Source organism: Microtus ochrogaster, linkage group LG5, assembly GCF_000317375.1.
Source record: "Microtus ochrogaster isolate Prairie Vole_2 linkage group LG5, MicOch1.0, whole genome shotgun sequence".
Taxonomy (NCBI): domain Eukaryota; kingdom Metazoa; phylum Chordata; class Mammalia; order Rodentia; family Cricetidae; genus Microtus; species Microtus ochrogaster.
The window spans coordinates 4,669,919-4,685,039 of record NC_022031.1 but is presented as its reverse complement, the minus strand read 5'-3'; the positions used below and the strand labels follow the sequence as shown (position 1 = coordinate 4,685,039).

The 15,121-nt window shown below is 36.8% G+C and overlaps 1 protein-coding gene across 5 annotated transcripts in view; it reads right to left on the bottom strand.

Moving 5' to 3' along the window:
- Ralyl (RALY RNA binding protein like) overlaps positions 1–14,717 on the bottom strand; it is a 781,615-nt gene extending 766,898 nt beyond the window's left edge. For 2 of the 5 annotated variants that reach the window (XM_026786635.1, XM_026786637.1), the window contains exon 1: positions 13,007–13,475. In XM_026786635.1, coding sequence (XP_026642436.1) covers positions 13,007–13,058 — 52 coding nt within the window. In that variant the 5' untranslated portion in view covers positions 13,059–13,475. The other 3 variants (XM_005361822.2, XM_005361821.2, XM_026786636.1) reach the window with 3 other exon arrangements.
- Positions 14,718–15,121: the final 404 nt, after the last annotated feature.

Below are 15,121 nucleotides of genomic sequence, written 5' to 3'. Positions count from 1 at the left end.
GAGTGAGTTTCAGAACAGCCAAGACTACACAGAGACCTTGTCAGAAAGAAAGAAAAAGAAAGAGAGAAAGAGAGAAAGAGAGAAAGAGAGAAAGAGAGAAAGAAAGAAAGAAAGAAAGAAAGAAAGAAAGAAAGAAAGAAAGAAAGAAAGAAAGAAAGAAAGAAAGAAAGAAAGAAAATAATTACTATGTATCTAAAAAAACCTGATTACTCTAACTATAACTATGACGAACATAGATGACTATTGATCTATAATTCTTAATACCTTTATAACTTAAAGACCAAGACTCCTTATTAAAATATTATACAATAAACAATTGTGCAACAAATGAGGACAATGACCTCAAAATATAAACAGTGTATAAGTATCTTGATCAGAAGTACATTGCAATATTATAAATATTTATCAATATATATCAATATATAAAAATGGTTTTAAGAGAGGTAGAAGCATGTATGCATACAATATTCAATGTAATTTAACTTTGTGTCAATATACAAGAATCTACACCAATGTAAGTGCCATAAATAATAACTCACAAGTATTCACTCTATCACTCACTATTATTATTAGTGTGAGTAAGCTAAGCTGGCAAATCCCATAAGCCATCGACTGGTCCATATCACCAAACTACTGTCATGCTTTGCAATTATAGTCACAAACTACAAAATCTTCCCAAAAACAAAATACCAGGAATATTTTCTTTGAACCTATTTTTTAAAATCTGACATAATTGTACAATTTTAAATAAGAATTTTAAAAGAGTTGCAGCTTTTCTGAGAAAAGCGAAATAAATCCTGTTTTGCTTGAGCTTTAATTTACCTAAATTGAAAATTCTCCTGTGTTTTAAGTGACGAGTGTTGAAACAGCTGCATTTCAATAAATCAATAAAATTAATTCAGGAAAAGTTTACAAATAGTTAAAACTCCAACAAAAACTTTTCCAAAGTAATGCTTTTCAAACTTAATTATCCTCAGAACATTTTCACTTAAAGGAAATGTATAGAATGCATCTTAAATCACGATAAACCAAAAAAGCTCTATGTAAAATTAATTTCCATTTTGAAAGCTGTCTTACGAAGTAAGCCATATCTAAGTAAGACAAAGCCTAAAGTGTAGGTTCTATGTGATGGCAGTCTCAGCTCACCTTTATGTACTTTCTCTTCTCTCGTATGCATATTCCTATTTTATAGTGCACTTTTCTAACTATTCATAACTGTTACAACTACACAAAGCCCGATGACACCAGTACAGTTGCTTAACAAGAAAACTTTGGTATGTTAAGCACTAATAGTTTTAATTTTTGCCATAAACATAACACATAAAATTTATGGTATATACTATGCTTTTCAAACTATTCCATGTTCATGATGAAAATTAAGATATGAGAACTTGTGAACTCAGCGTAGATATTTATCATCTTTTATCACCTATGATAGAGACAAACCAAGTATTTTTGCAGTGTTTACTAGCTGTACCAATCATGAATGAGACAGTAAGAAGAAAATTAAAATTAAAATTTAGACGTAAGTTCTGAATTTTACAGATTCTGAATTTTACTAAAACAAATAATATGTTTTAGGCAAATCATTACCTAAGTAAGTACATATAGTTTGGGAGCTGATGTACTTCTTGTTGAAAAAAATAAGTATTCCTTGATGTATAGTTAGAAATAACACCGAGTTATTCCAAGTGCAAGTCCTCATGTTTGTGGAGCACACACCCTACTCCTGGAGCCATCTTTCCAGCCCGCTCTTAGTATTTCTATTATCATATTTGAAATACAGGCTGCACAAATGCTATGTACCTAACTTCTTTACATTGGAGGATGGATCATATTATGCAAAAAAGCCACTAAACAGAGAACTTGAAAACATATTTGAACAAGACCCAGAACATGTTATACAGAACTAGAAGACATGAGGTAAATGAAGTTGAAGTGGCAAAAGAGGAGCAGAGCATGGATGCTCCTTGTATTTCTACATTTATAGTTTTCAAAAACAGATGATGAACCAACGTTTATACTATTTCACTTTCATATAATTCCTAAACTAAGTATTCCGTGGGCACTGACTCTATATGTAAATTCATTATTAAATATATCATTCTGTTTACGACATAATGAATGCAGGACTCGGGACATCTCACTAAATCACAAAATCTTCTGTGAAGATTCCTGGCAACACTATTATTTCTTTACATGTAGAACCAAGTTATGAATGAACTCTTTGAAAAACGCATATTTGGTAAAGTGATTGCCTTGTTTCTAGAGAAAAATAACTATCGAGATAAATTTGATATTTCATATTTAACTGACCGTATTTTGTTATTACTCCTTAGTACAAAATGAGTTTCAATGAATTTCAATTTGTATTCTTAATAAAAAGTGAAAGTTGAAATTGAAACAATCAGAGAGTATTTTAAAAATCTATCTTGGCTATTCTCTGAAAAAGAAAAAGATTTGTCTAGAAGAGTTTAAAATCATGACACAGTCCTGAAATTTTCCTGAGCCTTGAGCCCTGCACTTTGAGAGAACCCACAGAGGTGAGCACATATAAACTGTGTGCATCCCTGCACTTCAAGTATAAATAAAACCAGATTTCAAAGAAAGGAGAGAAAGCACAGCACATGTTTGACGTGATTTTGTAATGATAATATGTTGAAGTCACTTTTAATGCATTGACTTAATTGGGTAAGTTGGAATATAAAGATTATATTAATCTGTTTCACTTATTGTTTAGAGTATCGAGGAAATTTCAGACATAGGAGGCTGCTGTTTCTCCCACTACAGTCCTTCTCCGTAGTGTTGGACTCCAGAATACTTGCCATGATGTGCTCACTTCTGCTTCCCTACCCACGCTTTTTCTTCTTTTCTGTCATCCAAGAATTGCACCAGTGTCAGGGGTTAGAACCGCAGTATGTAAGAAAGAGCAAGCAACTCTAAATAAAAAGGGTCACAAAGATGATAGACAGGATTCTAAGGTGGAATAAAACAGAATTGATATCCACATCAGCCTTTATTAATACAATTTTAATAACCGGCACATTTATGTTGTTAAACATATTAAAAAGCTCAAAAAATTATTTTTTTTGGTTTTATCTTAAGACATCTTAAAGTTTGGATTCAGATGCTTACATTTTGAGTATTCTAAATATGCTACAAAAATTTCTTTTTTTAAACAACATACTATGTATTAAAGCCTAAAATGAGTGGGTAATAAAGCACAGAACCATAAATACCTCTTTATTCTGGCCTTCTTATTTTCCTCCCTTACTGCCTTTTGCCTCACAATTTTATTCTCAAATAAATAACTCAGAAATTCAATGTTGTCCTCTTCTTCAGCCCTCATGTTCATCCTACTCATTTCTGTAGAGTTTCACATTACAACTCTACAATTCCTCATAAAGGAAACACGAACCTTGAAATGCCTTAAGCAGCAAAGAGTCTTTGCTGGAAAAGCCTGGTGGCTGGGATTTGATGCTTGGATGAGCTGAATAAAATAATTAACTCTACAAAGCTGTCCACTGACCTACACACACACACGTGGTTAATTTGTTTAAGGAAAACAGATAAGAGAAACAAAGTCACTTTCGTAGGGCACTATATTCAAAATATGTCGTTTTAATGATCTGAAGAACTATAGACTATCATCTATGCTTAGTTACCATCTTTATGAACTCTTTAATTACTTATCAAATAGGTTCTTAGTTTGTAAGGTGAACAGAATTTTTTGTGCTACATTGCAACTTATAAAAAAAGAATTTCTAAAATTACACATTCTTAATTATTAAAAAACTTCTTCCAATAAATAGTGTGTGAAAGAGAAATCCTGTGACCATATAGAAAGATTATAGTAGCCTCTACAAACCAGTGCTATCTCAGTCCTAGTGAAAGCAAGTACATTCTTAACTGTCTTCTCTATGTAGTAAGTTAAGGTGACTTGATAAATTATGTGAGCATTGAAACTGTGACAGAGAAATCTCACTAATTCATGCCCAAACCAAAACATCTTTTTTCTTCTCACTTCTGGATAAATCACAGGAATCCATATTCACGTTTTAGAATCAACGCACCCTGGGTTCCGATCTCACTAAGTAACTTCGTAGCCATTCACCCCTTTGATCCCCAGTCCTCTCCTAGATCTGGATTAGGTTAAAAAACAAACAACAACACCACCAAACAGTGAGGAAGAAGATTCCTAAGTGTCAGCTCTCAGTCTGGTCCGGACTGTCACTCTATACATTGACAGAGGAGGGGACTCAGCAGCAGTACATCTAATACTACCCATTTCCTCTGGAACCTAGATTTAAACTTTTAAAAAGTAACATGTGAACCCAAGTAAAAAATGTACCAGAAAATATGCCAGTTCTTTATTTTGATCTAATTTTTTTGTATTAAGAGTGTACCTAATTGTAGTGTGCAATATTATACTTACTGTTTCTGATCAATTACTTCTTTAATAAGTGACTAATTACAATTCCACACCCAGTGATTATTTTATTTCTGCATTATGGATGACTATACAGACATAAGCAAAAGAAACATTTATTAATAAATGTCCTGCATGTCTTATCTCCTAAATGTTTTTACAGACAGTTGTAACATGTCCTTGCAGCTTTTAACTTTCTTTCATTTGCATATTGCTTATTTCTTCATAAGTTAATGCTAGGACTTCAAACTACGGTGAGGTGCAAGACACTATAACCACTCTTTTTTACTCAAGTATACAAGGATCTCCTTTCTATATATACCGTCTTAGCTGTTGTTTCCTAACTCAAACGTCTATGATATCCAGATTCCAATGTAATGTGGAAATGTACAATCCTTGCTTCACTTTGACTTTTAAACTACTTATTTTGTGAACATGGACATTTGTATTGAACGATCTCCAAATTCCCTTCCTTCTTGTTCATTCAGTCTGTCCTCAATCTGCTTTATGTTCCTCGTTCTTGGTAATATTCATTTGCTAAAGCACCAAGGAAACTATTTCATAATAGAAAGTTTTCACACATCTGAAGCAGCAATTAAACACAGCATCTTAAAATAACTTCTGCAGTCATATGTGTTTTACAATATTAACAGATAAAATGAACTCAAAAAAGTGTCACATTTAAATGGGTGTAACAGTGAAAATCAGAGATGGAGATGAAGCTGATTGTGAGATGTTGGCAGACAGAGACAACACCTATATTTATAGTCTTGTAGCACGATGAAAGAGATAGTTTTGTTACTTTATCCTACATGCCATCAGAGTTAGAAGGAAATAAGCATTCATGCTTATTAAACAAATGCTGGATGCTTTCCACGGGGCTTATATAAAACAATTATAGATAAAGGACAGTCTATTTCATCACAAGCTCAGATGAGCAACTAAGGTACCTCAACAATTTGCCTGCACTGGTCTGTGCTCCAAGAATTCTACATAAATGTATGCTAACATAGTCTCTTGGAGATTCTTCAGTAATTCTCCATGTGATACTACTTATTTTTATTTCTATCTTAAGTACCTGCTGATGAAGGGTACTCATTAATAAAAACTGAGTAAACTATACACCCTGTAATTTATCAAGAGTAAACACATAGAAGTTATTTCACACTAGAAAGAGCAAAACACCACAAAATCTTATAAACACACAATATACATGTATGCAAAAGGTGGGCCAGGCAATGACTTTCAGACTTCCTACATATTACTTGACTCTCCTAACCTATGTAAAATTTTCTTATCTTTAACAATTAGCTTTCTTCAACAGATGAAACAGTGATGCACTTCCTACTTGGTAGGAAACAAGAAGCAGAAGGGCATTCATTTTACACAATGTATGTCATACTGGAAAATAACTAGTTTTATCTCCAGTTAGAGGCCTTCATCATTCCTGAAGGTGTTGTCAGTTGCTGGAGTAAATTGTCTTCAACAGTCTTTAGTCATCTCACAACACTGTGCACAACAATAGGAACCAATCAGTCAAGATGAGCCCACCAATCCTAGAGTGGCAAGTCTATGGGGATAACCAATCACGTCCTGACTGGAGCTAATGTTTATACATCTGCAGAGAATTTATATGGGATACTGTTTATATGTTTATATCTCATAGCATGGGAGATCACCGGCACTGGTAGGAAAGCTTCTTCTGTTGCTTGCAACAAACATGACATGCCTGTCAGACTGCCTTATGAATATGGTTTGTTCATGATAGCACTGTTCTCATATTTATCAGAGAAGTTTTTTGGTGGTTGTGGTGGTGTTTTTTGTTTGTTTGTTTGTTTGTTTGTTTTTGTTGTTTTGTTTTTTGTATGTCCCAGGGGCCAATAATGATTGCAGAGGCCCATATCTGGTAAAAGTACAAAGAATACATGACTGTTGAATGCCCATATATAAATGACACATCTATAACATACTCACAAACCCTTCCAAGGGTAGGAACATCACAGAAGCAGCAGTAAGAAGTAAGAGCTAAGAGAAGGAAGATCTGCATAGAATACTGATTTCCAGCTATAATATTGCTGTAGACTTGATCTCAGCAGCTGTGATTACATGCCCTATTGGAACTCTCTACCCTCTGTCTTGGAATTGCTTCTCATGGAACAGCTCTTCCAGGGAGATTTATATATGACTAAATGGGGATGGAAAACAATTTTCTACTGGTAAGTCATTGGTAAGGTGCCTACACTCTCGTAAATATGCTATCATTGTGTTTCTATTAACAACCTGAAGAAATTCATTGGGACGAACACCTCCACCCACTACCCCCAATACATGTATAGAGACAGAATGAGGGGGGAGGGATGTTAACAGGAGGAGGATGAGAGGGACAAGAGAAGGTGACTGGGTTGAATACAATACATTGTGTATATGTGAGAAAATGTCATAATGAATCATATGAATCATTATTATGCTAATAAAAGCTTTTTAAAATAAATATTATTACTCTTCCAGTTCTTTGTCCTTGACACTCAATAAAAAGCAAATAAGCTTTCTCTATTCCTGACTAATAAAATATCCAGACTAGTCAAGAATATGTTGCTTCTATAAATATTTAGTATATAGTTATCAAAATGTATATAAACATTTTATCTAAATGTATACAGGATGCTTTAGCACAATTAATTTCTACTGTGAAATGTTGAGAAAAATCAACTATTTTATTCTAAACAAAAATAATATTAACTTATAAGTTAAGTTATATTTAACCAAAAATATATCCACACTTGAGTCCTTTAATTTTTCACTATTCTAAGTATGTGTGGTGAGGTTTTCCATTGCTCCTTTCAGGAAATGCAGACAGTGCTTTGATGTCCTTCATAATTCTCCTTTCACTTAGATTTATACATGGAAGGAGAAATAAGTCTTGCAGTGTTGAATTCAGGTGAGGAGTCTCCAAGGACATGCCAGAGGACATTCATCCTAGACAAATTTCTCCCACTTTCATCTCTGTGCTAGTATCAGAGAACAAAAGTAAATTACCCTGAATCTGTATCAGAAAAACATAAAAATAATCCAGAGCAAAAAACGAGTTTTAAGGGTCCAAAATAACTACAAAACACAGTAATTTTTTTTAAATATGTTTAGTGCCTAGCATAAGTCTAACAAAAGGACAACAGAAAATTCACCACCATTGTGAATTTAACAAATGTTGACAGTTACTGAATTAAATCTATGTCTTATGCAAAACTATTATATTATCTATGGACGTCTGTGGCTGAGGTATGCAGATACCACCTAAGTCTGTAACTTCGTATTGATTCAGTGCAGCATCACTGCTCCTAAGGTTCTGTTCAGTGACTTTTTTTCTTGTGATTGTGATACAACGAAACAAACTATTGTGAATGGCACTACTTGGAAAGCTTATATTACTGATTTCAATTATTAAAAAGTATATTAAGTCAAAGAGTCATGATAAACTATAAAAATTTAAAAACATTTTTACAGGTAACTGAAAGAAATACAAACAGTAAGAGGTGAATAACAGTTACTGGCAATCAGTGAAGACACTTTATAAACTCAACTTGTTCCTTTCTAGATTCCATAAACACTAGGAACTAAAGAATAATCACTCCTTCATCTTGTCAGAGGACAACATATGTTTTTTTGATAGTAGTGCAACAGAAGTCACAACTAACCACTCTTGTAAAAAATTAAGATACAATTCATTCTTATTCTACAATTTCTCATTACTGTGCAAATAATTCCGAATATCCACTTTACCTGTATTCTTCTTCTATACAAGGATTTTTGAGTGCTTGAAGTCTCATTTGATTTGGTGGTGCAGGACAATTGTCTATATTCTGTAAATTATGTTTTAAATAAACACTGATTGGCCAGTAGACAGGTAGGAAGCATAGGCAGTACAACCAAACAAAAAGTAGAAGCGGAGGTCCTGCCACGAAACACTTAAATGGTGTTGATAAAAGCTGACCACATGCTTTTTGGTTTTCAGCGAGAGCAGGGAAAAAGCTGTGCCATTTTAAAATGCCTGCTTTCTGGGCTATTCTGCCAGTGCAAACTCTGACTCTTGGTGGCAGGAGGTCCAGATACAGAGAGAGCATTTGAATGTTGTTTGTTAGCACACTGCTGCAGCTTGCTTGCTGGCAGGGACCTTAAAACGCCATAGAGTTGTGACAATAAACATGGCTTTTGCTGGTATCTCTGCTGTGAGCCTGAAATTTCAGAAAGCTAAGAAATGGGCTGGATTCAGCCATCAATGCCACGGCTTTAATCTTCTCCATAAGGCTTAGCAAACTAAAGACTCATGTGATAAAAAAAAAATGAGAAAGATACAGTAAAGAAAGAGTCAGAGATGAAGGAAACCTCTAAATGGTTTACAGTGTGTTAAAAATATATTCAGACTAAAAGTTAAAGTCCTTAAAATAAAAATAAATGAAGCGAGCAGTTGGGTGTGGTAGTACAGACCTTTAATCCCAAAGCTTGGGAGGCAAAGGCAGAGAGACCACTGAGAGTTCAAGGTGTAGTGTCACACACTTTTAATCACAGCACTTGGGAGGGCAGAGGCAGGTGGATCTCTGTGAGTTCAAAGACAGCCTGGTCTACAGGGGGAGTTCCAGGACAACTAAAGATACACAAAGAACCTGTCTCAAAAAATAAAAGTAAAAATAAAAGAAATATAAAGTAAAACCACATAAGGATGGAAAATACACAGAGAATCTGGATACTGTATGTTATTATGCTCTCTTTAAATTGTTTAAATGCTGAGAAAGGAGAAACAAATGCTAAACGTTATTTATTTATAAATGCTGCTGAATTAATCCAAGGTAAGTATTTTAAAAATACCCTAACTTCAAAATTGAAGTCAAAAGGTATGTTACTTTGGAGAAGAGATTTTGCTTTTGCTTCCACAGGAAATGAGAGTTTGTGGATTCATTCTGAGTTTAAAAATAAAATCAAGTTTGATCAAGGAAAACCACCTAAGAAATCTTTGGTTCAAACAGATGGCCCAGATGTCTGAGTTCTACATCCAGAACAGATTCAAGACTGAGATGATCAAGACTCACAGGATATTCCACTCAGGACTTGATTATAATTCTAAATTTTTTTTAGGTTCTCCTAAGATTATCAGCACCCCCAACCAGCAGAAAATAGTGTGAAAACTATGCCCTCATTTCCAAAAAATGGACTATGGATGTTCTTGTTTAAAAAAAAAATGAGAAGGAAGTGGTATGGGACAATAGTCTATATTCTGTAAATTATATTTTAAATAAATGCTGATTGGCCAGTAGCCAGGCAGGAAGTATAGGCAGGACAACCAGACAGGAAATAGAGGTGGGTCAATGAGAACAGGAAAATTCTGGGAAGGAGGAAGCCCAGTGCTCCCCAGTCCTGTCCTAATCACAGAAGAAGAAAGATGTGATTGCCCCACTGAAAAGGGTACAGAGCCATGTGGCTAACATAGACAAAAATAATGGGTTAATGTAAGTTATGTGCTAATAAGAAACCTGAGCTAATGGGCCAATCAGTTTATCATTAATATAGACCTCTGTGTAATTTCTTTGGGGCTAAAGGGCTTTGGGACCTGGTGGAAGGACAGAAACTAGGCAGGACAGAAAACCCCAACAAAAATTTAGTGCACTGCATAATGGCTGACCATAACAATAATCAAGGCACATGACCACACACCAATCAGGTAGAAACCATTCAACTACAAGATCATCATATAATTTTTATTTACTTATTTAAATCATTAATGGTTTTACTTAAGAAACTTATATTCAGAGGCTAGAGTGATGGCCCAGACATTAAAAGCAATGACTTCTCTTCCAGGGAACCTAGGATCAATTTGCAGCAACAACACGGCCATTTATATAAATAAAAAAAAAAAATCAGTTCTAGGGGATCCAGCATCTCCTTCTGCCCTCCATAAACACCAGTTTCTCATGCAATGAACACATGCAGGCAAAGTGTCTGTAGAATACAAGAGAATACTGGGGGGAAAAAAGGATATATCCAAATATGATGTTTCTTTTGACTGAGAAAATAATTAATTTTTGATCATTCAAATTATTCTTCTATTTACCTTAAACTGTTATTTTCATTTCAAAATATGAAACTTCATATTTAAATATTCTATTTGAATAGCTAATCTTTCCTTCAAATTAAGTCATCATTTTAGAACAAAGTGACAAACTTTTTGTAGTTAAGAATATTAATGGAGTATCTAAAGTGTGTTTAAAACTGTCCCGAAGCCGGGCGGTGGTGGCGCACGCCTTTAATCCCAGCACTTGGGAGGCAGAGGCAGGCGGATCTCTGTGAGTTCGAGACCAGCCTGGTCTACAAGAGCTAGTTCTAGGACAGGTTCCAAAACCACAGAGAAACCTTGTCTCGAAAAAACAAAAAAACAAACAAAAAAAAAAAAAAACTGTGTCCCGACTTATAGCACCACTATGATGTAGGTCCATTGACACAAACTCAAACAAACGAACAAACAAAAGTGGCCAACCTGACCAAATATAAACAGAAATGTCATTGAATAATTATTTTAATGATGAAAGCTTATTTTAAATGTGTTTGGACAAACCACACATACAAGACAGAACACCATATAAGATTTTGCTTCTCTGCAATGTTTAAAGTTAAGAGAAACTATAAATATATTCATATATCCAGCCTTTTTGGGGAGTACCCACAGTCTATATTGTAGAGAAACAGCCTAGGAAATTTAAAGATAGTTTTATGTTTGTGAAAATTTCATCACAACTTATTAAAATACTAGATGTTAGTTTGTAGTTCAGCACCAGGTAGTTCCTGGCATTTTAACTGGCAAATTCATTCTCTTTTTTACAGAATATTCCAAACTAAGCTGTAAGAAAACGAAACAAAACAAACAAACAACAAAAATCCTAATGATTAAGTTGATGAGAATTCTGTTGAGTAACTTGGTCAATAAAAACAGCATGTGTTTTCCCATAGGAACCAGGAGGCGGTGCCAACTCTAGTAGATGACCTAGCACAGCTTTAAAGACCCAAACTCCAGTTCAGGTGGCCAATTTAAGAAATTAGAGTATTTTGGCTTAGTTAAGGGAAGCAGGGATTAGGATGATTTGAAAGTCACAGAGAGAAATTTAAAATAAATATTTGTTGTAATGAAAGAAGTAACATTAACTAAATGAAAGCATAAGACTACAAATGCCATGATTTTATACAGAAGATTCCACCGGAAACTCCCTTCTCATCAGATGACACTTTTTGGTCTCAGGTTTCAGTTTGATTCAGAAACAATGCAGAATTGCTAATTAGTCGTCCTCTAACAAACTGAAGTTGGGGCAAAGCCAGTCTGTTAAGGGACTCCAGATTTTCTCACACAGCTTGTTCCTTTCTACCTTGCTCTGTCGCTTAGTTCTTTGATTTGCTTTTGAAGGAATTCAAAAATTTATCATGCATATAACATACAAAAAGAAATATCTACATACATATTTAAATGAACATTTCTACATATATAAAATAACATGATTTAAAATAATTTTTGAAAAAACATTGGGTATTACAAATAACTTTAAAAAAGATTTTGTTTGCTGCATGAGCGTATGAAAAGCCATATATAAGCAATGACCTCACTGTACGGAAGAAGAAATTCTATATTTAGGTTTCGAGTCATAACATGAGGTTCGAATTTTAGAACTACCCACTGTTGTTTACAGACAGTAATCTTTTCCTCATTCAAAGATGTGATGGGACTTCATAAGGAAAGCTGAGTACATAATAATAAATGAATAAATAAGTAGATAAATATAAAAAACAACATGTGTATATCAATGTGGCACAAATATGAATAACTTCCTAGACAGAGATTTTAAATTTCTTTTGGAGTCTTTATTCTTTCGCTGCAATGCATAAAACACAAAACACCAAACTTTTCATGTCCACAAGCTTCATATATAGAGATTCAATGAAACATTCCCTTGAAAACCCGATAAAATAAGTTATTTATCCTTTGGCTATAGGTACTTCTGTTTTCTCAAGTGTTGTTTTTATTTATTTCCTTTTTAAAGATAACTCAGAAAAAGCTTGATGAGGTAAGAAGTAATTTCATTTACGTTTATTTAATCATAATCCAAAGAGAACGCACAAGAAATTTAACATTGAACTTCTCAATTAAAGTGGAAAAAAGGAAGAAAATGAAAAGGTTGAAAATTAACCTATTTAAATACTACTAATTTCTCTCTGGGCTTGAAGATTCAGTCTGTATCTTTCCTGTGTTTATTTGGGGACAGATTCTGTTAGTGGGACAAGTAGAGAAAAGGCTTTTTATTGCCAAACAATGCAATAGTAATGAAAAGTACTGCTGGATTTACAGGATGCATGCAACAGGACACGCAAACACCTTTGAAAGCTGTCAACACTGAGTACTTCAGCACTGATAACAGGGGCTACCTTCAATAACCCTTTTGCCACATCCTCAGACCTGGGGGATGGGGACATCTATACAACCAAGATCTGATGGTTAAGAAGAGAGAAACATTGTCTATTTTAAATTAAGAAAGGGTGATTTTGTACCTTGTAGGAGTCCTCTCATTAAACCCAAGTGGGCACCGGTACAAGTGACCATTCCCTCTCCTCAGAAGACATCAAAAAGGGCTTAAAATCAACGCAACACTCCACACCTCCGGGAAAGCACGAGGAAGACAGAACTGGAGAAGGTAACCCGCCGAAAGGAGCGGGGGCGGCTGGGAAGGACCCACCGCACTGCTCACGCGGGACGCAGAAGCGAGAGTGCGGCGCTCAGGGACCTCTGCCATCCTAGAAATCTCTAGCTCCGGCCGCCTGGCCAGCAGCCAGCTTCCCGGCGACCGCCGTCCCCGCCCCTTCACCTCTCCATCTCCCGCGCCTGGTCGCCCCACTGCCAGCGCCCTGCCGGGCCCTCTGCTTCCGGCGCTGCGGGTGGCTCAGGTCAACTTGCCGGACCTCCCGGGGCGCTGTCGCCCTTGCATCCCCCACAAACTAGGCGCCGCTGGGGGTGGGGATGTTGCGCGCACCTTCAAAACAATCACAGCCGAGAGAGCACTTTGGTTCTGGCTACCGGTGCAGCTTTCCCCATCGCGGGCTAGGACACAGCCCGGAACCGGCGCGTACACGCGCACACACCCTCGCACACGCACACACGCGCGCACACAGACTTCTTGGCCAGCGTTGCCATCACACACCCGGGGAACGCCACCGAGGGGGCCAAGTACCTGCTCTCTGCGAGCTGTTGTGCTGTTCACTTCATCCTCCGTTGACAAGGAAACCAAATCGCACTTCATTTTTTTTTTCCAGGAAAAACCTTCCACTGCCATTATTTGAAAATCGATTTACGGGGAGGGGAGGAGGAGGAAGAAGGGATAATATAGATATAGATATCAGAATATCTATCATAAAATTATCTCGGTTTTTTAAAATAAAAAAGTCAAATGTGCAAAAGTCATAGTTAATGTAAAGGAGGAAAAAAGCATCTGTTTAAAAATAATCCCATGAACTAGCTGCAAGAAAAGTTTCATGTTATCAACTGATATCAAAAACAGGAGGGGGAAAAAACGAAATATTTTTCACAGGCTTCCAAAAAGGTCATAAAAATGTAAAATTAATGTCTTTGCTCAGTGGTGCGCACCGAATTGCAAGACGACAAACTTGTGAACACTGCTGGAAAATCTCACCTACAAAAATGTAATCGGAAAAAGAGTATGTAAAAAAGAGTTAGAAACATGCTTTCTTATCATTACAAAGGGAAAAAATAGGCACCACAATTCACAACGCTTTTTCCATAAAACCAGTTGCACATTTTGCTGGACTTGAGAGCCGCTTCCAGCGGGCGCCGCTACCGCGGACTCCCAGACACAGCACCTTGTCTAGAGAACCATCGCATGCTAGGAAAACTTGATTCAGGAAAAGGCTTAAGACCATGCTTGCCAGCTTTCCCAAATACAAACAATAATCAAAGAAGTGGGAAGAAAAAAAGAAGAAAAAAAACAAAAACAAAAAAAGAACAAAAAAGAAGAATAGGACAAGAATGCCACTGAGAAGGTACTCACCGAGCGGGAGTAAAATGTTGGAATAAAAATGAGATTTAGGAAAATACAGTATGGCGGTGGAAGAAGGAATGAAGCGCGTTTTTTTCTCAGTCTCTGCCTCGGGCACTGACACGTGACTCGGAGCCAGGCGGACTTGCAAGCGGCAGGGGTACCGCGGCTGCTGGGCGACCACGGAGCCTTCGAAGCCCTCTAAGTCGCTCCGGCGGGCACGGCGGTGGGAGCCCGGCTAGGCGGCCTCCTGGGCGAGCCGGGACTAGCAGGTGCCGCTCACGCTGGGCTGAGCGCACGCACACGCACACGCAGACGGGCAGGGCGCGGGCTAGCGGGGACCGCGCGGGGCGGGCCGGAGGCGCGCAGCTGCTGCCGCCGCCGCTGCTGCTGCTGGTACCGCCGTTGGTGCTGCTGCTGCGGGCGCTCCGCCAGGAAGGGCAGTTTAGGGATATTCAGCAGAGGCCTCACAGGGTACACAACTTGCTATCCACCTCAAAGTTGCCGCTTGCCACTTCCTTATTTTCCGGCTTTCATCTCCAGGTAGTTTCCTGCGGAGAGCTCCTGTCCTTTCCTCTCCCCAAGTTTCACTCTTCAAGCCCGGTTTTAAACTCGA